General features: G+C 37.4%; 1 protein-coding gene across 1 annotated transcript; it reads right to left on the reverse strand.

Annotated features, from left to right (window-relative positions):
* Positions 1-1,853: 1,853 nt before the first annotated feature.
* LOC139721189 (myosin light chain kinase, smooth muscle-like) lies at positions 1,854-17,709 on the reverse strand. The gene is made up of 11 exons (XM_071632515.1): positions 17,689-17,709; positions 16,920-17,222; positions 12,724-12,753; positions 11,490-11,574; positions 10,417-10,516; positions 9,797-9,900; positions 9,156-9,297; positions 8,349-8,542; positions 7,403-7,555; positions 6,753-6,873; positions 1,854-4,942 (listed from the first exon to the last, which is right to left on the reverse strand). Exons 1-11 carry the CDS (start codon positions 17,696-17,698, stop codon positions 4,892-4,894), a joined length of 1,293 nt encoding a protein of 430 aa, XP_071488616.1. The 5' UTR covers positions 17,699-17,709; the 3' UTR covers positions 1,854-4,891.
* Positions 17,710-25,783: the final 8,074 nt, after the last annotated feature.

A 25,783-nucleotide genomic window follows, 5' to 3' on the forward strand; every position in this document is an offset into this window, starting at 1 on the left:
AATTTGTTTTACTGTATAATACATCGCCACAGAGTTTTCGTTCTCATTTAATCGGACATTGTGGCTGGCTGTGACAACGATGTCATAATAATCATCCCAGGTACAAAAGTTTGTAATTGCTCTTGTCAGAAAGGAGTGCACCTTTTGGTTGCATATTAATAAACAGAGAGCTGGTCAAGTCGCCGTCACACCAATAGTGCCCCCACCGGCCATTGCCGTACAGCTTATTTCGAACCCCTAAATTCTGTGATTCACTTCAATGTGTATAATTATGTTCTGACTGATTTATTCCGTGTCTACATTTCATTTTCTGCTCCATATTTACTCATAGATCATTGACAAACTTCGTGTGTTTTGCTGCGTAAGCTCTTTTTGAATGCCAACAAATTCTTACCAAGCAATGATCATGTAATATTATCATGTCAAAAAAAAAAAACATGATTGATTTCGAATCTTTGAAACATAGTACAGTATTTGTCATGTCTGGGCACCCTTTTGCAATCAATGTTAGCACTATACACACACATTTGATTGGAATTGGGTGGATTGGAGAATTGAGGTGTTAATGGTAGAGCTATCAGATCGGATTCACCTCCAAATCTGAGTCTGACTTTAATCAGTGACGGCGTTGATTATTGGAAGTGATTTCAAATGTTCGGGGTAATAATCGATGCACTGATTTAGTCAGACACTTCACGACACGAGTATTCACTGAGACGATAACCCTCGTATTTTCTGCACACAACCTATTCTCATTTGTTAATGGCTGCCATGCGTTAACCCATCTTTTTTTCTATATTTTGCTTTGTTTTTGTCATTCTAAAGGCTTAATATACATGTTGAATATAGAGAAAGCAATGTCATTTCAACGGGGGAAGAATTAGGCCAATGAATATGATTTTCCTTCTCTTTGTATATGTAGCCAATACACCATAGTCACTTTTTGTTTAATAGACAGTCTAAGCTTCTGCCAAGACACGACTTGAATTTTCTGCCTCTTGTTACAGTTAATTAAATGAGATTCGTAAGAGATTGTTGAGGTCTAATAAATTTGACTCTTCAAGAAACGCAGAAACTGTAAGTTGTCTATTCTTCGTCTAGTGCCAGTTATGTTTAAGCACTGTGAACAGTAGCCTTTTGTCAAGGCGCTTTTTGGATCTCGTCTTCTCAAGCCGTGATATTCCCACCATCCACTTTCCACATGCAAGGAGCTCTTGAAATGAGCAAATGGTGGATCGTCAAAGAGAATGCCGACAGGATGAGACACCAATGTTCGGAGAGATCATAGCTACGAGCGCCTTGATCGAAGGTTATATATCAATATACCATATCGAGGCAGATACAATACAGCATACCAGTGACATGATCGTGTTATGCCATAAGCACAACATAATTATGCACCTTTACTCATAAAACACACAAACAAACACACACACACACACACACACACCACACACACACACACCACACACACACACACACACACACACACACACATACACTCACACACACACACACACACACACGTACACAAACATACACAACGTTCCTGAAGCTGCAACAACTTACGCAGAACTGACTTCCCAGATTACTCACAAAGACCTGAAGTACTACTGGCTTGACAAAATGTAAAGCCATGATGCAGATTTTTGTCGTTCCTTTTGTTCCTTTGGTTTCAAACAAAACTTGAAATTTGGCTTGAGTAATTTTCACGGAATTTAAGTTTACATCAAAAATGTAAATGAATTTAAGAGAATCGTTATTTTTTTGTATAAGACAATTGTGTTTTCCTTCCACATTTTTTTTTCAGGCATGAATAAAGACGCATGTCACCAATTGTTTCGTTCCTCCACGTATATCTGTATATTATTCTATCACATGTTAAAATCTATAATCAAAACATCCAGTGTTTGAATTGAAATTTACATGTGTGTCATAAGAATGATTCGAGAAAAGTAGATTCCTACAATTAAAACATGCTTAATTTCCCTTTAAACTTCCATTACGGTCTGAGATTTTGATAATATTAATCTTGACTAGGTGAGGGTAATTTAACTTGCCGTACATATCAACCATTATAAAGACTGTATGTTTTTTGAGGTTTTTTTTTTTCTCGAAATGATGCTGTTAAACAGAACGGACAATAATCAATGTCCATTCCCCCCCCCCCCTTCCTATCATTATCTACTTTCAGTCGGATGTAGATATGATATCACGTGAAAAGAAATAGGTACGACGTTACAAAATGTCTAAATAGACATTTATTCCAAACTGGATATAATATACACAGTATTTTCAAAATTACATTTCTATCTAATAAATAGGCACATATTGAATGTATACAAGTATAAAGATGACTATACAACCGCGACAGGTAGATATGTCATAGCCGAGGGCTTGGGGGTCAAGGCGAGAGCTTGGGGGTCAACCCAAGAGGGCGCTTGAACATAGCAGCGCTCCGCTTGACGCCATTCACGGCAGGTGCCTGTACCATATAATGTTATTCTACATCAACCCAATCTCACAACGAAGTATATGTGTTTTACCTCTATATTTCACCCTGGCATAATCAAATTTTGACACGTGTAACCCCTTTCGTTCTGGTTTGTTCGCTAGTTATTTTTTTTTCTCTTTTTAAACAAGCACAACATAGATTTTACTACATATTTTTCAAAGACAATTGAGATTAAACATGTCTAGTTTTGACTTTGTTGATCAGAATAATCCCACGGTACCTATTACGAAGAGTATATACCAGACCTCTGATTCCACCTGTGAATTTGGGCATGATATCACTTCTTTGCTCTTGTTCTAATCATATTTTGAATAAAACACTAAAATAAACAAGAATAGTATGCGCATAGTTAGCCTCTAAGACTTATTGTTCTCTTTATATGAAGCACAGCAGTCCCAAACATCAGTTACAAAGTAGAAGTGGAGTGTTAAAACCTGCTAGCAAACATTGACTCGTTATTTCATACAGCATTCTGTTGGAATGAGATATTCTATCGTACTCGCTAGTATTATCGGAGCATAGTACTATATACTCCGCGTGTATCCCACCCACTATAAACTCCATCTACGTGCATCTGTGCAAGTTCCGGGAAAATAAATCTAACTACACAGCATGTGCATCACCTTTAGTTTTCTTTTTTTTTTCATTTTGCCCATTTTTTCGTTTTTTTATGTATTTTTGTATATGGTATATTTCGCAATATTCAGATAACTACCTCGCACAACTACAACCTAAAGACTGACTCGAACTCGTCTGTGCCATTTGCACTGTAAGACTGTTCGTCCGATTCTTTACACTCAATGATACAACTGTACTTTATACTAGAGTTTTAGCAGACTCCAAATTTTCTACAAAACCACAGATTCACATAAAAAAGTATCACTTTGTTCCTTCATGATTTTTATAGCTTTTACATGAAAAAATAATACAATACAGCACAGAAGATGAAAGAAAGAAAACAGTAGTACACTGGAAAAAGAGACGAATCCGTCTTCAGACACTTGCATTAAAATGTCCCTTCACTCCTAACGAATAAACTCAAACATCATTTGTACAATGACGGGATGCTTCCGAATTTATACTCTTAACATGTCTCTCTCACCAAACACCAACTTTTAAGAAGCATTTGCGAAAACGAACAAACCCTAAAAGATTCTTGAAACCCGAAGAACACAATTCTTTGCTTTCCACATTCCAAAATAAGAATTTATACCGGTATTGACGCGGCATGTCAAAATTATGCAAAGGAAGCGAAAAAAAAAGAGTGTGTTACTAATTACAGGATACAAGCTGTAGTGTGTGTACGTGTATTATCATTTGTGCTAGGAAGCATTCATCTTAATAGTATATAACACTGATATCCTGCTCTTACGTCACAAACAAAGCCCCGGTAAGTTTATCCCGTCACAATGGATGGCAATGACTCGGTTAAAATCAAAATCAATAAATAGATCAAAGGATGGAAATTAGTGACATTCTATGTACTATTTTCAACCAATTTCCAGTACCAGCATACAAGGAGATAGAAACCTCGACTAAGAGATATAATATCTTCTTCCTTTTGAAGCCTTTTCTGCATGGCAAGTATCACATTGCAAAGATGTGATAGAAATAGAACTGCATCTGTTGGTACTTAATTTCAAAATGACATCTTCTTGCTAAAGTAGCGATTTCCTATTTTATTGTTCGCTCTCATTTGAACCTTTAACTGGGAGTGCTGTTCATGAAAATCTTGTCACCTATTTGCTTTGCACTTGTAGTCGAGAGTCTGAGTTTAAGAATTGTCTTCATAAAAATCATTGTAGAGAGTGGTACATTGTAATGAAAAAAAAAAATCCTCGCCACTTCAATCGAAAACAAACCTTTAGTTATTAACTATCACAATAATGATAAATATCACTTATGAGACGAATTTGTTACTCCTGCCTTTCAAACATTATAATTTGACTGAGAGAATCGTAAAGGCTGATCATAATCATTCAAATATATTATAATTAACTTAAGCGTTTAGTCCTCCGCTTACAACTCTTATATTTTCAAAACTTATAATTCTGTATTCAAATTAGTTCGTGAAATATCTACTAGGAAACTGAAATCTTTTTGACTACACCAATGAATGATACCATATCCGTGGTTTGTAGACATGAATGATGAGCTATTGAACAGAACTATTTAATAAATGATAAGAATAAAATCAAAAGACATCAAAGTGGCCGAATGGGAGGAGTCCAATGTCATCCCGACTCCTTGATTTCTTCATCTAGTCAGGTGTTCTGAATGGTAGGGTGCTAATTTCAGCTCGTTCCCACGACAGCCACTGTAAACCACCCCTAGAGTAATGTACATCCGATACTCCTCCTGATTGGGATGTTGGTCTTACACAATGCGTTTTACACGTATCATGGCTCTTACTGCGTTGAACGCTTTCTGCAGGTGAAACAAAAAGAATGTCACAGCAAAATCGTGTCATCGAACAATTATTAAAGACATACGGCAAGGGTAGACTATGTTTAGAAGTCCCTGCTTAAAAACGCAAACTTTCAGCGGTCTTCATTGAGTTTTAGGTCGAGGATGTGTGTTTGATGATCTAAAAGACAATAGTTTTAACGTTAATTTGACCTTGCAATTTTGTAGAGGATTCACTTTGTTTCTATCAACTTGCATTGTTGTTTCCCCTTTTCACTCACTTGCTCTACTAAGTTAATGCAACGAAAAGAAGTACATCCTCCAGTCTGACCTCCACACAGTGGATAACACAACAAAAATGACTACTGAGATGAACGATTTGCATGGTTAATATATATATATATATATATATATATATATATATATATATATATATGTATATATATACATATATATATATATATATATATATATATATATGTATATATATACATATATATATATATATATATATATTGAGATTTTCATACACATGAAGCTCGCAGATTTATGTACAGTAATAGAGGTACAATTATTATGTGATTATCACAATAATTTAATATACAGGGTGGTCCACGAGGGTTTCAGCATGTCGCTGCAACATGCTCAAATTCATGTGCAACATCCTCAAATCTTGTGCAACGTCTTCAAAAGCCAGCAACATGTTGTGCAACATCCTCAAGATTTTACAACAAACTCAAAATAAAATGTAATCAAACATGTGAAAAAACTGCGCAAAACATAACATCAAAGTACCTGGTACCTAAATATTTGTGTGCAAAACATGAGTGAGAACATTGAATGTAAGCAGCACAAAGAGAGATAAGCTGCGAAATACTGCGTGCTACGTGCTCGTGATGTGCGCTCAGCGCACATACAATTTCTGCAATATTCTCAGATTCTGAGCTTGCAACATGCTCAGATTTCAAATTGTGGACCACCCTAAATATAGTTTGCGATAAATCGTGGATCTTGAAAAAGAAAACAAAGCAACGCAGGTGACATAGTAACAGCCCTTCAACAGATTCTTCCTCGATTACGCAGTCATCAATGGTCATACATAGAAACCAAACAAAGATATCAAAAGGTATACAGGCCTGACTATGTTATGAATTCAAATGTTCCCGTCCACCTATTCATTTTCCTTCGTAAATATATATATATATGTATATAATTACATATATTTATATTTACATTTATATTTGTATCTATATCTATATTTATATTTATATCTATATTTATGTTTATGTTTATGTTTATATTTATATTTATATTTATACTTACATTTATATTTAAATTTATATTTATATTTATATGGATGATGCTCGTTACTTCGAAAGTTCGTTTATCCGAAATGAAATAAGGTTAGTTTATCTCAAAACGAAAAGAAAGTGCAAACTATTAAACGAACCTTATTTCATTTTCGGAATCACGACCTGTATCCTTTTGGGTGCACGTCACGAGACCGACACCCACGAGTCATACAGCCCACGAGTCTTGCAGCCCATGAGTCATATATTCCATTAGTTATACAGCTCACGAGTCATGCAGCCCATTAGTTCGACACTAAGCAAACAAGGCCCACGAGACCGACACATTAAACCCCGTGTTGTATCTGTCGAACTCGTGGGCTGTTTTCACCTACTGTCGAACTCATGGGCTTTATTTGCCTAGTGTCAAACTCATGCTGTATGACTCGTGAGTTGTATGACTCATGGACCTGTTTTCAATGTCGAACTCGTGGGTGTCGGTCTAGTGGGATGACCCCATTCTTTTGACTACGGCCACTGACCTGCCATCGCCTCTTGATGATGTATTTCTTCAACCTAGCCTTGGAGATGGCAGCACCGGATCCTTTCATCTCCTTCTTCAGCCAGTCGTGATCTAAGCAGTTCTGTGCTGTTAGTCTGTCACTGCACGAAGGAAGATAAGATGGGAGGTAGACGTCAAGGCAATGTTCCAAATGGTGATAACGAAAAAGCTCATAAACTTAGATGAAGTTTGATCCCAAGGCGAGTCAACTTCATTTGTGTTAATTTGAGTTATCTGCTAATAAAGTTGCTAAAAATACAGAATATGATAAGAAAATATTGGATATTTCTATCATGACTTCAAGAATATTCCTTGTTATGTATCAAGTAAGGTGTCACTTCAAAGGTTTTATTTTATTCTTTCTGATGATGGACTTACTTCAAATATCTAAAAATGATGCTTAACCTGTTTTGCAATTTACAGCATTCCTGGGACAAACTTCGAATCGTTCCATTTTCTGCACCTTATCTGACTAACTTTTGCCTACAAGAAGAATCCATTGTAGAAATGTGACTACTGGTAGAAGGTTTATATATCTACTACTTTAGATGACACTGAACAATACATACAATGCATATCACTACTTCACCATGATAAAAACTGATTTAACGCCTAATCACTTTAACTTACTCTTTCTCCTCCAGCAGTAGCTTCTCGATGAACTCCTTCGCGTTGTCGCTGATCTCATCGAAACATTCGTCGTCGAAGTCCCACTCGACCTTTAGAATGTTGCTCATCGTCTCACCTTCGTTGTCGCCCATGAATGGCGAAAATCCGCTCAACCTGAATTTGAAAGAGGAAAAAGAGATAATATGATAACTTCTTTTTTATACTTGATAGAAGCTTTAACTCGTAATCGTGCTTTCATATTTTTCATACCATGCATATTACACATATTTTATAAACATTAAATGGTTACAACTATAGGAAAGACGAGAATGATAAGATATACGACCGTAAAGGTTATATTTTTCTAACACCTACATATGGCATACAATATGAGTAAAGAGAAAAGAAAATAACAACCCGGCAGATATTAAAAGTTTTAAACGAGTTCTCTGAAATAAAAGTATAAAATATATGAACGAAAGTAGGGGCAAACATTGGTAAAGACAGGTGATATACGTTCCCCTCTCATTCTCTGATGGAGGCAGGAGATGGAGGAGAGAAGAAGAAGAAGAAGAAGAAGAAGAAGAGGAAAGAGAGATCAGAACTGGAAACAAAGTAGTAAACTGGATATCACTAGTACACGCTACGTACATACTAAAAGCAATAATTTCTTAGCACTAACAATCATATGAGTTAGCAGATGGTTTTCAAATCACATGGGTGATTAGCTATCTTGATGATTAATCTATGAAATTTTCCCTGTAATTTTTCGCTGGGATGCAAAGGGACAGATGATGGAGACATATATCTCTGGGATTATTCATTTATGTGTATGTTTCTTTTCTTTTTTTCTTTTTTTTGCTTATTTTTTTTTTTTTCATTTATGCACGGAAATCATCTTATTGCGTAGCACCTGAGCACATCTTCAAAGAAGGAGGTGGTGAGTTCACAGAAACCGTATACTTACAAGATATAGCAGATTACACCCACACTCCACATGTCCGTTCCGAAAGCGACAGGGTCGTAGGAAACCACTTCCGGGGCCAGAAATTCCGGTGTTCCGCACGAGACTTTCAGGTCTTTGGTGAACTTCTGCGCCAGACCGAAGTCGATGATTTTGATTTTGTTACTATTTTTTCTCACACATAGAATGTTTTCTGGCTGGGGAAATTTGAAAAGACGAGAAAAAGAACAAAGTAAGAGAAAAGCAGAAGCAAAGCTCATTCATTAAACAGAAAAATATCATATTTGCTTAGATGTTCGGCACATCCCTCAGAATGTACTTGGTATATGATGACACTAACAAGGTTTATCAAATTGTTTTGTTAACACCGTCTTCTTAATATCTGTAGCTAATATTCTCGTGACGTCCTCTAGACCACTACAGAATGACTGCTACTCATCAAACTAGAGCCAGATTTTAAAGACAGGCTGAAAATGTATGGAGAAAGATAAATACAATAATGACATGTTAAATTGAGCTTGTATTACAGGATGTATGTTCATTTTTCCCCAACAGAACTATATTACGGAAGCAAATGATGCTATGAGATTTGGTAAATACTGTGGTTGTGTTGCTTTTTAGTCTACCCACTGGAGCTATAAATAGAATACAGAAAATTATCTGCTTTTAGTAAATGAATAGCCAGTTTGGTTGGTATGGTATGATGAGTAGTCCTTTCAACTAGGACGCAATCATTTCGGTATATAGAAATGATTGCATAATATATAGTGACCAAAATGGCGTCATGTAAAGTTATGTTCTGATACAAACCTTCATATCTAGATGAAGGACCTTCTGTTTGTGCATGAACTTGACTCCTTCGCAAATTTGCCTCATGAGAAACACGACTACAGCTTCCGTCAACTCGAACTCCTCGTCGATGACGCGGTCGAATAACTCTCCTCCTGAAACGCTGAAGAAAAGCGCGATGCGATAACCACGTGACTTACAAAGGAGAATTGTCGATCTTTTCTCTCATTGTTCTACACGTAACATAACTTTTGGTACTAATTATGCATTTTCCTAAAATAATTTCCTCATTCATTGTCAGTAGAAAGGTATTGATGATGCATTTGTGACATTTACATGTTTCCAAATGACATATATACTCGGACACAGCACTTTATATAACGTATGTTTATGATACGACTTCCCCGGCGTATGCAAATCAAGGCTAATTGTGGCGAGTCACCTAATAAACTTCATATCGAAACAGTGACCAGAAACATAATGTCTACCCAATGGATGGGAGACATCCCAGGCTGCACAGATGCAAGTAAAACCTACTAAAGTTGATAATCTGTGGAATGTGCCCAAGGCTTTGTGCGTGTAAGTCTTATGTGCAAGACCGCTTCCTTTCACAGCTGCATTTCCTCTACAAGAGGTATACTATAAATTTACTTGTCACTTACTATTCAAGAATCATGACCATGTTATTGCCAGTAGCGAACGCATCGTAAAGTTGAAGGAGTTTCGGATGCTGAAGAACCATCATAATTTCGATCTCATGCTCGACCTGAGAGGGAGAGAGAGTATATTCATATGACCTATCTGTAAACATTGCAAAATAACACACTGCTTTTATCTGAAAGAATACATGAAAAAATATTTGATGTAAGGTTATCTTCCATCTACCATCTGCAAACTGTCAATCTACCTGGAACTCTATTGAAGAAAATTCCTCATCATTACTAGTTTTGGCAAGATTAAACGCTTTACAATATCGCGAGATTATACCAATGTAAAACATACCAACATTTATGTTGTTTATCACCCACAAAAGCATGGATTCCATCTTAATTCAAGCAAGAAATTTCGAACAGTCTCTTCGCAGCCGATTACTTGCACGTCAGCCAAGCGCATTTATCATTCTTCTATGATTACAGCACGTTTGAGGACGCTTTAACTCCCTGTTTTAACACTATACGGTACACTTAACAATTTGACAACAAAAGTGGAAAGATGAATGTGTGGGTATGTGTGTGTGGGGAGGGGGATAAGTGTGTTTCGACAGGTGTCTATGGAGACATACCTCTTTCTTGTCGTCTGGTTTCTCTGCCTTGATAAACTTGGCTGCCAGCATTTTCTTCGTCTTCTTTTCAACACACTTGTTCACGGTACCAAATTTGCCCCTTGAATAAGGATTTGAAGAGGGAGAGAGAGAGAGAGAGAGAGAGAGAGCACAATAATAGATGTCTTTAGATCAAACATAAATAAAAATATATGGAGAAGGAATATACAGATATGGATTCGAGAAAAACAGTAATTTTCACTAAGGTTTGCAGACTTAATACTTTTGTTTGAATCACTGTTAACCCTTTCTTTGTCAATATGTATAATGTTCTAAGGTGTTCTGTGTCAATCAGCGCTCAAAGCACACAAAAGGTTAGCTATCCATTTCTTTACTCCTACCGACAGCAATGTGCTAATGATGTATTATAAAACATAGTTTTCCTACTTTACTGTGAAAGAGTGTTATCATGGTTACGCTGATAAATACCTGATCGATATAGTGCTATATGAGACACAATATTATTCTTTTTCCATGTCATCTTTGTTTAAACAGTAACGTCCATATAGCCAAGATAGCAGGATGATATCAAGAAAATACGCAATAAGGTATGCAACTTTATAGAACTTATGAGCAGTTTTCAGGTCGTCGACAATGAATAAAAATTTTACTACGTAACAGTGATTATTTCACATCCGTGATTATTATAACTTCCGCGAGATCTGTTGCTGCCGCATAATTACTTTCAACATTTGAATTATCCAAAGGTCTGGTGATAAAATGCAGCTTTTAGATTACTGTCACAAGAAAATTATACTCATATATCACCTATATCAAAGAAATCGTATTTGCTCTTAATTCAATCCGATGGAATCTATAAAACACACCAGGAATATGCTTTGAATTTAGTGAACTGCATCAGGTTTTGCAGAGTCTCCAAAATAGAAAATACGAACTACAAGAGCGATATTGCCTCATACTATTGAACAAGAGCAGGGGCGTGAGAAACTGACTGTTAAGCGTGAGAGGTTCATGGCTCAAGCTATTGGGAAGGTTTCAAAAACTAAAGACCTGCAGGTTCTACATGTACTTACCTGCCCAATTCTTCCCTGATTTCGTAATACTCTTTAACATTCTCCGATCTGACCTTCACATCACGAGGTTCAAAGGCTGCTTCATCTGAGACAGACAACGAAGATCAAAGAAGGGGACTTTAAAAGAATGAGGGGAGCGTAATGGGAATGGGGGAGAACGAAAACATGTATCGTGTTGATAGAGTGGGTGGAAATGGTTTAAAACAAGACGTTTACCGAGAGTGACAAGGAGCAACAAAATGACCAGAGACATACTTGCATGTATAGTAACCATATTTCAATTTCGTGCAAAAGCAATTGTCATCTATGATTGGCAATGAAAGTAATACTCGTGTGCGTTTCTATTACACATCTCTCTACAAGTCCCTCCATAAGGGCAGGGGTAACACAGAAATTGCTGGTTTTTTTTTTTTTTTCATATTTTTATCATTCAATATCCGGACAACTATATCAATCTTTTATTGTATTTTCATCCACGTGATTGGCAATGAAAGCATTGCTCTTGTGCTCTTCTATCGGTCTCTCCATTAAAGGGACTGTACAGTACTGGTTGAGGTAGGGATTCATGTTTTGAACATTCCTAAGTGAGATAATGAAAAGCCTCTTTTGAAATATGAAAGAGCATGCAATTTTAAGAAGGATTCAACGTTTATTTGATGAAAATTGGTTTTCAAATGGCTGAGATACAAAAAAAAGTGCTAAAAATAAAAGGCAACATGCCCAAACTTTATTAGGATATCTTTGTTTCACCTTGTTTTTGGATATCTCAGCCATTTCAAAACCGATTTTCATCGAATAAACTTTTGATACCCCTTAGAACTGCAGTCCCCCTTACATCTCATAGAGTGGCTTCTGAATATCTCGCAAAATGTTAAAAGCTAAATCTACACCTCGACCAGAACTGTACACACCCTTTAAGGCAGGGGTAAACAAAAACTCGCACTGTTAGGCGATCTGTTTTGTTGATTTTCATGGAGAATTTTACTCGCCCTGTTTATTGTTGTTTCCTTGCTACATAATCTATTCTTCCTTAACTTCTCCAATCCACTCTCGGTCTTGTTTATGTGTTGTCGTTGTTGTTGTTGATGTTGTTGTTGTTGTTGTTGTTGTTGTTGTTGTTGTTGTTGTTGTTGGTTGCTACTATGTCGGTACTATGTACATCTATCCTTGTATCTGGATGTCCTCTTTAATGACAAGAAATCAAAGTCGATTTGACATGACATTTCCTACTCACCTGGCACCTCTTCCTCGTCAATATCATCACCTGTGGTGAAGAAACAAACAAAAGGAAATGCTTTCAGGTCATCTTGGAGCACAGCGGCTTCAAATACACATTACAGTATTGGCAGATATCAGTTTAGACATAATCTTCATAACGAACATCGATATCATCGGGCAAAAGAGACATACAAATAGTTCACCATCCCAATCTCATTCGGTCAAGATCAGAATGGTCGGGAGGGTTGTTTGGCGTTTTAGAATTACCTGCTTTATCAACTAAAAAATCTACGGCATCGTGAATGCATTCAACTTGTTACTTGTTCACGAATATTATAACGACGCCGTTTAGTGGGGTAAATCATATACTGCATGATGTCTTCTGAGGAGAATGTACCCTTTGCGGACGAATATCTAATTTATCCATTCATCAAGTTCGGATCTTCTTCCAAGGCTAAAACGGCTCATGTCCTGTGGAAGAGTATGGCAAGTATGCGAAAACATGTCATCGCCCGTGACGTAGAATCCAGGAGCAGGGTCATCCAGTCGGTCGGAAAATAAACCACCATCGTACCACGCTGGTGTCACGTGATTTTCACGTGATATCACTTAGACGATTCGTGGAGAAGAAGCTGAGACAAAAATACCGCCCATCGTTCGCGGCTTTATTTTATCAAAGTTCAAATTTGCAGCTAATCTCCACATGGACATGAATCCTGTTAATGAATAAAAGATGAAGCAAGCTCAAAGAGAATATTTTATCTACAATAAGTATATAATTATCAGAAATCATTACTTCGTTCAAAAACACCAAAAGATAATGTCATAAATATCATCAATACGCAGGATGACGTATTCATTCCATCGAAATCTTATGTCATGCTACTATCTTGAAATTTGGCTTGTACTTTGTTTATGAGACTAAACACTCAGTTAGGTTGTCGTTTTGTTTGTGTGTGTTTGTGCCTTAATATGCCATCAAGGCACATTTAATGCCACATACGCCATATACGTGAACAATTAAATTCTACAATGATGTTTTATTGAATTACTCAAATAAAGGTAGCAAAGTTGAGAGGGAAATCCATGTATGTTACATGATGTGGAATCAGTGCGATGATTATTATGCTGTAAACTGTTGCTACTTACGATTAAAGCTTTAGAATATCTTTCCGGAAAATCTGAAGAAAGTTTATTCTTTAAACACGAGATTAACAAATAAAAAGAATGTTTCACGAATACTCCTTCGATCTGTATTCATAGATAATGTCATTACAACAGTGGCTGATTTTGATAACTCCACTTGTCACAGTCCCTTTCCATTTATTTTCTTTTCGATAAGAGCAATGTCCCTCATTCAATTCTTTTAGCAGTATCTACTAGTAGAGAAATAAATTAACTATTCAGAGTAAGTCCTATGAAGACTCTAAAATCATTCTTTGAAATACATTAGCATCAGGCATGACGATGACGTTTACTCAACCAATGTTCATTTTTATTTCCCTCCCTCTAATAAAGAATAAACACCTCCACAATTAATAAATGTAGATTCGTGATACATCTAACTAGTCCATGCCTTGCAGCAATAAAGATGTTTGTCCTTTCCAGACGCTCGTATTGCTTTCAATTATCTCCTGGTCCCCCCATCTCTCCCATCTTTGCCCTCATCACGCTCTCCTGTCTGGAGCTGATGAGAAGCATTGGTCCCTAATAACAAAGGGGACGGAGGCTTCACGGATCCCAGATGGTATTTTCATTAACATCACTGAGCTCCCCTTCCACCCAAGTCAAATGTCGGAGCATCCTCCATATCCTTCTTTGTAAGGCCAGAGCTCTTGTGCACTCTGCTTAGACCTAACGCTGTTGGCCTTTCGTCTGCTTCTCGAGGGAGGAGTGTATCTTTATCGTTTTTGCTTTTCAAACACTATGGACAATGTATGGCAATACTTAGGCAGACGATGATATTATTTCCAGGCTGTTAAAAGCGCCAAAGAATTATTATGTAATATGGCATAATGTCAATGACGATTGGTCTTCACTGTTTGTTTGAAAAATATCTAATTAATGCTTCATTATCAGTTCATTGATACATTGCTATATAAAAGATTGACAAACATTCTTATGAGATGAATTAATAGTATTTGCAAGTATTTTATGCCTTTCCTATCAATAACACTATGGCTATCCTTGCGTCCACAGAGTCCGTCAGTCTGTTCTCGAATTGTCATTTGCTCATTTTTTTCAAATATTAACTGGGCGTACACAGACTGCTATCGCTGAGCAGGACACGGAAAAAAAAAACTTATTTCTCTTAAGAACAGGTCCAAAGAATTTTTTTTCGCGGAAGAAACTGAAAATTAGGGAATCATTTTGCACAAACCGAATGGAGAACTGTCAAATTCTTAGAAGACAAGGATTTGCCGAACTGCCTAACTTTTGTTGTGTGAAACTTTTCAGATGTGTCCGTCCTCCCCCCAACAAAAATGTCAATAATCTACCTCTCTGATTTTTCCGTTTTCATGAACGCAACATTATATTAGTACGCATTTTTTTAACCTTTAACTATTACACAAGCCTATAAAACCTTCGTCTTTCTATTCTCTTGTCCAACCTCCTTTTTTGATTTCAAAACGAAAAAGAATCACTTTAAGAAGGTCGTCAGCTAAATCTGAAAAGGAATGATATAAGCTTTATTTATGCATACCAGTCGTGAACAAACCCATCAGAAATTCATGCTGACAAGTCCAGGAATGCATTCCTATATACCCTCCCTGACTGCGGCCAGATCGTAGATAGGAACTTCGTGGTTTCATAATGAATATCAAGGAGTTACATTTGATTAGCAAGAAGCATACCGACGTCTGTATCATCACTTAAATTCGCATTCCGCGTAGCTAAATTTATGCCATTGCGCGGAATACCTCGCTCCAGTGAAGGCGCTGGTGGCGATGCGTGAGCAGCTGAACAACTGACATGTAGAAGTCGTCAAGAGAACCTGCTTGACATTTAGCGGGGTCTAAATTTAGAGCAATCCCCGCCCCTTCTTCTGACGTCAGAAACTTCAATAATCGGAAAGAATGATCAGTTAAACAGCAAGGAAACTTTCATGACACAAACATGAGAGAGGAAATGTGTAATTTGGCATGAAAGATGCCTTAAACCTCGAAGCTTGAATCATTGATAGTTCCACAACGGTTCAATTACTTTGATTCAAGAAAAGTGTTCTTTGTAAAGTGTAAACATTTACCAAAACAAAGGTCAAGATAATACGAATGTTGACAATAAAAAAGATTGCGGAATGGATATGAGAAAACACTGCGATGGACTAAAAAGTTCAACGACTAAGGGAAAGGACATATTTAAAAGATAAAGAAACAAAGAAAACAATAATTAATAAAAGATAGGAAGGAAAGACTGCGGGAAAGAAACAGAGGTCAGGTGAACTTTGAGGGAATCAGATATCCGACAGAAGATGGTCGAAAGGACGAGAACTCTAAAAACCGGGTTAGGAGTTATCAGCCAGAGATACATGTAGGTTAAACAGCCTCTTGTGGCCTTCAGCTCGTCCTCAGACCAGTTCTTTAAGACAGATCGAACAAAGAAAGGATGGATGAACTGGGAGAGGCGGCCAGTTGTTTACACCCTCCTTCGAGTGTGCACCAAGTCATCTGTTCCTGCTCTTCAGACACTTAATACGTCTCCCTCGATCTCCCGGTCCATCTCAGGCCTCCGCTGTGCCCTCCCGTTAAGACATAGGTCATCGGTTGACTGTGTCTGTCTTCCCTTGTTTGTCTGTCTGTTTGTACCTCCCCCCCCCCTCTCTCTCTCTCTCTCTCTATCTTTCTCTCTCTCACACACACACATACACAACACTATTGTCTCTCTGACAGTTATTTCATTGGATCAAGTCTTCAATAGAATTCAGCAAATTTGTCAATCAATATACATTAAAAAAAATACGTCGGCTGCGATATTCAATTTCAAAACCGAAGACCTTTGAATATTTGTTGTTTTTATAATTAATTTTGTAACTAAGGAATTATAAACATATTACTCTACTTCCATTTTTTTCCTGATATCGAAAGTCATAGGGATTTCGAGAGAAAACAGTAAAAATCGAAAAGCTACTGATTCCACACAGCATAGGGAAATATTTGTATACACAGCCAAACATTTTCCCTGTGGTATACTAAGGAAAGACATTCGTCTTACCCGCATCCGCGCTGGGCTGGATTGGTTCTGAGACGGCGCTTGGCTTAGACTTGCCGACGGCGTTGATGCAGCTAACCCTGAACTGGTACTTATTATCGGAATTCAGGCCTGTGCAGGCATAGCTCGTGCTAAATACGTTGCCGGCGACCACCTTCCACTTTTTGCCGCCGTCTTCGCTGATCTCGACTTCGTAACCGGTGACGATGCTGCCGCCATCGTACGTAGTTCCAGCCCAGACCAGGTTGATCGTGTCCGACGAGCACTTGGCGGCAAAAGGCTTGTCTGCTGGAGGCTCGGGTGGCTCTGGGAGAGGTAGGCACCAAAAGAAAGATTACGTAATGACAAGTACAATGACCTTTTGCCCATGATATGATGGTGGCAGACAAATTAAGGACAACAGTAGAATTAAGGAAATATATCAAAGCCAAATTGAGTTATTTTTTTAAGCTACAGTGCCCGGGATATATATTGATATAGGAGTAAGGAGTGATATGTTCCAATTCATATAGCCGGCTAGTTTCACCAAAGGTTACCGAAATAAGCGTTGTAAGACAATGTAGTTGTTCGAGGAGGAGACACACCCATGTTATTAAAAAACAAACAAACAAACAAACTAAACAAACTAACGCATGTTTGCTCTCATGAAACTTTTTGACTGCAGAAATTTTCGAGTTCACATCCTCGAGTTCACATTTACATACAAGGTTAATTCGGGATTATAACTGTTTTATCAAAAACATTCATAGAGGAAGGAGTTAAAATCACTCACCGGCAGGCATCTTCAGCTGATGTTAAAAGTTCTAGAAGAAATAGAAAAACAGCGTATCATAAATAGGCCCTCCTATGATTTCGGAAAAAAGTTATCAAGGAATTACCCATCGCATACTTGGATTAATGCAGTATAATATATTCCCTACAAACATATAATTCAGATCATTTAATCAGTTGACTCTGTTCATCAAACTGTCGACGGTATGAAAAAAAAAAAAGAAGATATCTTTTTTTCTTTTAAGACTTTGGGTTGGGATAAAGACAGAGTAAAAGAGAAAGAAAAATGTTTGTCTAATGCTAGAGGTACATATCTATTTGATAGCACACTCACACATCTACAAACAACGCAAGCACGCACACACGCACACATGCACACACACATACGCACACGCACATACACTTGCATATACAATCAAATTTGCGTGACACCAGGTAATTTTAGTAATACATGTAATATAAAAACATATTGCAGTAAAGAAGAGGCAAAACGGCATAGAAACAAAGTATGTTTTAAGAGCTTCATATTTGTAATTATGCAAGATCATTGAAATCATTTTAGAGTTTTTCTGATGTAGAAAAACACGACGGAAAGTTTATTTGATTGTAATAAAGGCATAAAGACGCTTCAGGGTGCTTTGAAGCAAGTACCGTGGGTGTCACGTTGTCCACAGTTTGTTATTTCTCCACGTCAAGCTCTATGCACCTGACAAAACAGAGCGCAGATTAAGGGCTCTTTATCGGGTCATCTCCGTAACGTAATATGACACAAACAGAAGATATGGAAGCATATTGTGTGCTTGACCTTTTGCCAGGCTAATTTCTGTACCTCCACAACATGCACGGCCGCTTCTTCTTTATATCATATAACACAACTCCTCAAGGTTCGATGCGCGTGGTCTGAAACACACACATGTTATGAAATGGAAGTTAGTGAATGAATGATGATTATTCCCAATCTATATCATATAGTAGAAATTGAAACAATTAAAAAAGCCAATGTCAAGCATAATGTGCCAGATATCACATTAAAGTTTCAACAACAAGTTTGGCGATCAATCTGGTAGCGCCTTTCAAATCAACATGTTGTGGAGCAATATAGTGTGATTTAACCCAAAGTTGATAGTTAGAATTTTTTTAACAGCACATCATAGCTTTGTATCATATATCGATAATCTCAAGATATGAAGAAATAAGAGGAATAAACATATGAAATGTGTCAAAATAACGCATGTGTCTTTGCCAGCGTTCAAACACTTTACTAAAACAATGCCAACGGATGTATTATTGTTGTTTAGAGAACGCATTACCTGTTTGCTGGTCCGAGAATGTCTCCAGTTGCTATTGGCGAATTAAGTTCCAAATTTCAAAACCCTCAACACCAAAAAAAAAACAACAACACTGAAATATGACCAGATGAGTTAAACCAGTGAATTAACATGAACAGCAAACCCCGGTTTTCAATAAGAAATGCATAAGACTTTCCAAACTGGCGCGCGCGAGAAAACTTCGTTAATGGACGGTGTGCTCAAGAAGTGAGTACCAAGTGTTCTCCATCACATCATCCAGATGTGTCTCTTACACTCAGTCAGTCTGTCTCTCTCTCTCTCCCTCTCTCGCTATCTCTTCTATGACGTGACATTCCTCCTCTAACATATTGGTATACAAGGCTTTAGATATGGGAAGGTCAAATGAAACGACTCCAACAGGGCTGTGACGTCACGTTGTCTAATGGTAATGGAAGATTATCATGAACACGTAAACACAACATCTCTTCCAATGTCTTACCCCGACCTCTTTCCCGGGAAATGAAGTCGTATTGCACTCGATTAGAATCTTCACGCACATAAAAAAAGACACACACACACACACACACGCACACACACACACACGAAGACGCTACTAACAGCAAAACACACAAATACAAAAAAAGAGAACAAAACACGCACACATACAAAGGCATATAAGCCGAATCTTTAATTTCAAACACTATCTAATGAGGACATATCAAGATATCAGCATACATGCACCCATTTCCAGTGTATGCTTTAATTACAAGAAATATTAGCGCAAAGAAGAATCAATGTGGAAAAATGAGTACGGCTTTAAAAGCTTTTTTTTTTTCTTCTTCTTCTCTTTGCATCACAGAAATTATATAAAATACTGAATCATTTCTGTAATTTTTACTGTGTATTCGGACTTAGAAGTTTCACTATTTGCTCTTTTCATTTTCATACATTACACCATTGTCCCTACCAAAATAGCAACAACAACAACAACAACAACATTAAAACATACAAATATGATCACCCAGTCAAAATGGGTATGATCAGCATAATTGATACTGCCCGCTGACTGAGTGGAAACCGGTCACCTTTAAGATAACAAAAAAATGATAATCTTCTTTGCTTAAAGTGGACTAACATAGCTGGTCCACGCTTAATAGGCTGCCTAACCCCATCCCCCATACACACACACACACACACACACACACACACACACACTCACACACACTCACACACATGTATATAAACGCATACACGCAACGTACATATTCAGTCCTTCACTCTCTCCTCCTCCTCTCTCTCTTTCTCTGTCAGTCTGTCTCTCTCGCTCTCTTTCTGCCTATCTATCCATCCTTTCTCTCTATCGTTCCATCTCTGTCTCTTTGTATTGTATTTGTCTCTAACTTTTTCAAAGCTTCTTAAGGTGCAAGTGACCGCATTGCAGAAATTCCTGTGGTTTTAGCAAGCATTCTAAAACGTCACATCCGTAGCTATGCATCTGAAGGATAAAATATCGTGTCGGAGTCTCGATGAAATCCACGTCCAACCTTGCCCATCCAATCATTGATGGGGCCATGAAAGTGTCGTGCAAAATTAAATGACTTCGGACAATGACGACGATCAGTTAAAGTTAAATAGAGGGATGTGATATTTTAACAGATCCCGGCCGTAAGAATTTCTTTATTTTTTTTCTTTTGGGCATGAATATTCATGAGTCGTTTTATATATAATTTGTTAATTTTGTCTTATGATCACTATTGTGAAACAGTTGATTAAAAAAAAACGATCTCTTTCGGAATGAAATTTTCAGATGTTACTTTTTACATGGTTAGGGGAACGGTAATTGAAAGCATCTTCAATAGATGATGATAATGATAATGATGGACAATAATAGATAACATAATAGTTGAGACAAGATCAAACACGCTTGGTTCAGTCAGATGCGGACAGATTCAACAGCTGAACTTTGTTGAGAAATTCATTTTATAAAATGCCCCTATCATGCCCATGACAATTTACTCCGTAGTGCTTCAAGCCAATCAATATTTGGTACCGATAGAGGTGTTGCAGAATTATATTTTGTTTCAACATGATGCTATAGTTACATGCAAAATTTTATACTAGATGAAAAGTAAGCAGCAACAGTGTAAATATAATACTAATTCAAATGATACCCAATGGAGGAACTAGAGTGATGTTATTGTGTTCTCCAGTTGGCGTAAGAATGGGATAAGAATGCTGTGCTTTTGTAATTTTTGGAACTGTGAGAAGTGAGGGAGCGTCGACAATTAGCCAGAGGAGATTGATACCAAAATCTGAGTTAAGAGAAATAAGCCAATGTTCTGATTTTCTTCATTAACAACTTGTATCGTCGATCTAGCCCAGGGTTTGCTACTGATACCATAATTGACTCGCATCATTTTAGATACCTGGGCTAATATAAGCACAGTTGCGTCAGAGGTGTCTTCAAAGGTAGGGGGCCTATTGTTTACCATTAGGAGCAGTGAATTAAAAAATGTTCGAGTTATCACATTTGATGGATGTGTAGGTCAGTTGTACTACACAAAATACCCTACCATATAGATATTTCACAATAACGCCTTGAATATAAGGAGATATCATTATTTTTCTCAATAAACAATAAACCTAGATTGTTTATTCCAGAATCAACTATTGCTCACAATTTGTATATCAAAAAAAAAAAATATTTTAACATTGATTCTACTGATTCACATTTTTACATTGGTTATTCTTATCCCTAACTAACATTTTAGAACTATTTTGAATCACTAAAGCTGGGTTTTTGTTCACCTGCAAATGGTAAAAAATGTCCTTAAAATTTCTACAAGAAATGGAAACGGAGATCATTTTGCGTCGTTTCTTAAAGCTGTAAAAGTGATTTCATTCAGCAGTTATACTAGATAGGGTCTTATCGATATAGACTCAGATGTAGTGTAACTTTGATTCAAAGAATTCGAACAGAGAGAGAGATGCGATTGCCGCCTCCGACGACTTGGCAATCTTATTTGGAATGTTTAACAGTCATGTGCAACCCCCCCAACACACACACACCAAAATTATAAGAAAGAAATTTTGAAGGTACAATTTGAAGGTCTGTGTAACGTCAGAGGTGTACCTGAAGTTGTTAACGTTTACAAGTATCACCCCAACAAAGAAACAACATAGAAAGGGATAAAGGAAATATTCAAAACAAACTCGTGTATTTCTAGTGCTAATTCAAAGGGAAGCTTATAGAGTTTGATACCTACTTCATTCCATGCCATTTCTAAAAATTATTTCAAACCAACACTAAAGATGTTGATGTTGGAATTGGATATTGTTTGACTTTGAATGAAAACAAAGAAATAAAGTAGGTTCTTTTTTTAATGTATAACACACACGTTTCGTCTTTCATGTATGAGAAGATATCTGGACAAGAAGTCTAAAACAGCCGACAGGTGTGATGAACTACTCCCCTTTAATCCCGGAGTTAAACAATGATTGATAGGTCATATAAGATTACAGTGTGGCGCAGTGCTAAAACAAACAACATCAAGGTATGAAAGTATAAAAGTGTCACTTGCTACAACAAACAACAACAAAACACAACATACATAATTGTTCGATACACCGAAAAAAAGAAAGTAGCAGAGTAGAAAGTTAATGGAGGCTCCAACAGAATTGCCATGGTCACTGCCATTGGTCAACAAGTGACATTTGGGAAAGCAAAGACGATGACGGTATCGGATTACACTTGCATATCAAATAACCAATTCAAAGAAAGAAACAACACTGTGAAAACAAAGACTGCATCAAACCAAACCAAAAAAAAAGAATAAAAAAGAAATGTCATCAGCAGACAAACCCAGACATCAATATGATAAGATAATAAGTATCGAAAAGAGAGTTTTTACCAACGGCTTAAACAATGCAATGTGGAAAAGTTGCGCGAACTCACTGTAGATATCAAATCTATGTTTCAATAATTCAAAATAAAACGTTAATTTTGCTACAGACAACAACTGTCGGAGGGGTTAATATCTTGTTTACAAACGTAAAAAAAAAGAAACACAAGAACGAAAGACTTTCTCTGAAATAGCAATATTGTTTCCGACGGCATGAAGAAATTCTACCATTATAACAATTAATATAAGGACAGGTAAATTGATGTATAAAGTAAAGCTTGCTTCTGAACTGGGCCATACACTTGCCCCACATTGCTGACGTTCTGTCCGAGTAGATATATGGTTTCTCGCGCAGACATTCCTAAAATTCCAAATAGGGATGCGGACATGGCGAAGCGAGGTATCCGTCGTAGAGTTATCGAGTAGTCATGGCTGCGAGTCACTTTTTGAATCGCAAGTTTTGTCTCGCGTTAAAGAATTTCACTCTCACATTCACACAAATTTGTCATTCTTGAATATACAAATTTAAGCAAAAAGACGAATAAAATTGTAAATAAATTGAATTTTCTTACCAGTTGAGGGGAAAAGGAGCCAGTTGATAACGTCGGGCCTTAGCCGAAGTTAGATCCCTTACCTTCGACTGAAGCTGACTTCGCGGAGCTCGCTTCGGCTGGTCAGAGATACGGGCAATCCCACAATGCTTTGCGAGCCAGGGATGATGGGAGGAGCTAAAATGGCAGTCGACGATGTAGTCAAGACGTTACAATAGAGTTTGGAGAGTCTCTCTCCCTGGCTGCGTAAGTGTGTGTGAGTGTATATGTGTGTGTGTGTTTGTGTGTGTGCATGCTAAGAACGATGTTAGGATGTATTTGTAGATTATGTATTGGTGTGTGTGCGTGAAACTTTGTTATGTGTGTTGAATGGGCTGATAGTAGTCCCTCAGTCTAGCGAGTTCATCCTACCAACCTCTTCAGCTATACACCAGCACTATACCGTTACTTCAGTCCTCTAAACATGTCCAAGTTTCCTTCACGAGACGGACGACGAGTTAGCTGCATCGTTAACAATGAAACTAGTTAATGCCATCCCAAAACGTCAATTTTTTTACATGATCACACGACTAGCTTTCACCTCAATATTCTGACACACCAACATCACTAACCTTACCCTTTTCTGAAAAACGTATTACCTTTTTAAGTAATTTTTTTTTTATCATCATCTGTCATTGCTTTCTCGACAATAAATTGTAGTCCTCCTGCATGGTGCAACTCTGTAGTTTTGAATTTAATATTATTCACGATGTGTTATTCATAAGCACGATCTAATGTTTGATTTTCATTTATCATGGTGATGTAGCATAGACTTCAGTAAAACCAGTGATCTTTCACTCACTCCGAACCTGTCATTATCATTAAGAATGATAACAGCATTGTATGTGCATGGACCTAGCTACACCGTGGGCTTCTGAGTGCACGGAGGGAAACTGTTGGCGATGATCCCTAAATGCTGGTATGCAAGATATGCATGTCCATGTATGGTAATGAGCGGGCGCACTTCCAACCAATCGCACGGACCCACTGCAGTCCGTAGCGCGGATGGCAGGGTAACTAACCGGGGGTTCAACCCTTATTGTGTGACCAGGTCACTCTCTCCCCTTGCCCTTGTCATTATTCCCAAGATTATCGTCCATGGCTGAGAATATTAATGGCAACATTTGCATGACCCCTGGCTCTAGTGGGTCCGTGTGGATGGCCAAGGAGTGCATTGACATGTTCATAACATCTATCTCCTATGATTATTGCCTAAGAAACATCAATTAAACCACACTCAGCTTACCACAATAGGTTCCATCAAACAACGGTTAGAGTGCCATAGGCTTGTACTTTTTTATTTTGTTGATATGATTTCTCACATTTCCCCCGTCATTGCCTGGTATGGAATATTGATATTATTCTACATAACGTCTAATCTTCATAACCACCATAATAGTATTAGTACGGTTGCAATACTGTACTACTTGTATATGAAATATACTTTGCCTTGAGAGAATCTGGATAAAACTATGGACAGAGGTGACTCCAAAATGTACTGTTTAACATAGTACTGAAATAGTACTTCTGGAGGCACCGACGCCCATCGTTTGAACCAGAAGCTCGGAATTAGGCAGGTATATTTGTTTTGTATCTGGTACCAAAAATTTCAAAAAAAAGAAGGGGATAACATGAGGTGAGAACTTTTTGTGGAGGGTTCCTGCAGTGATAATACGAAGCAGGGAGCGATGCCAAATTTGCCTCGTGCCATTTCACAAAGTGACCGTACGAAGAAGCGCGCGCTGTCAGAATTACTTTGTGATGTCACAATTGCTTTGCTACATTTCACGAAGTGGCTATACTAAACAGCGCGCGATGTCAGAATTTCTTAGTGACATCATTTTACAAATGGTGCACTGTTTGGTAAATGTCATCAAACATAGTGACGCCATTTTCCAAATAGTGTACCATGGAGTGTCAAACAGGCCAACATTCTGAAATATTTGAAAATACATATTTCAACCAATCATTAGGGGATTAATTTCTGTAGTAGTAGTAGTAGTAGCAGGAGTAGTAGTAGTAGTGGTAGCAGTATAAGTAGTAGTAGTAGCAGTAGTGGTAGTAGAAGTAGTTGTAGTAGACGAAATAGTAGTAGTAGTAGTAGTAGTAGTAGTAGTATGGGGGTGGTATAGTGGTAGTATTTGTATCAGTAGCAGAATTATAATTAGAGTAGTAGTAGTAGTACTAGTAGAACTAGTACCAGTATCAGTTTTGTTATTATTATCATCATTATTATCATTCTAATCGTTATCAATTTACCTCTCTCTCTCTCTCTTTCTCTACAAAGAAATTGTCACAAGACCGAACCGTAGAAT

Source organism: Diadema antillarum, unplaced genomic scaffold (assembly GCF_040938485.1).
Source record: "Diadema antillarum isolate AM-2024a unplaced genomic scaffold, OU_Dant_1.0 scf00000139, whole genome shotgun sequence".
Lineage (NCBI taxonomy): Eukaryota > Metazoa > Echinodermata > Echinoidea > Diadematoida > Diadematidae > Diadema > Diadema antillarum.

Excerpts from the sequence above, each read along its gene's own strand:
- LOC139721189 (XM_071632515.1), bottom strand. Across the intron at positions 9,901-10,416 it reads AACCAGACGACAAGAAAGAG|GTCGAGCATGAGATCGAAAT; the intron begins GTATGTCTCCAT and ends TCTCCCTCTCAG. Across the intron at positions 7,556-8,348 it reads GGTGTAATCTGCTATATCTT|GTTGAGCGGATTTTCGCCAT; the intron begins GTAAGTATACGG and ends TTTCAAATTCAG.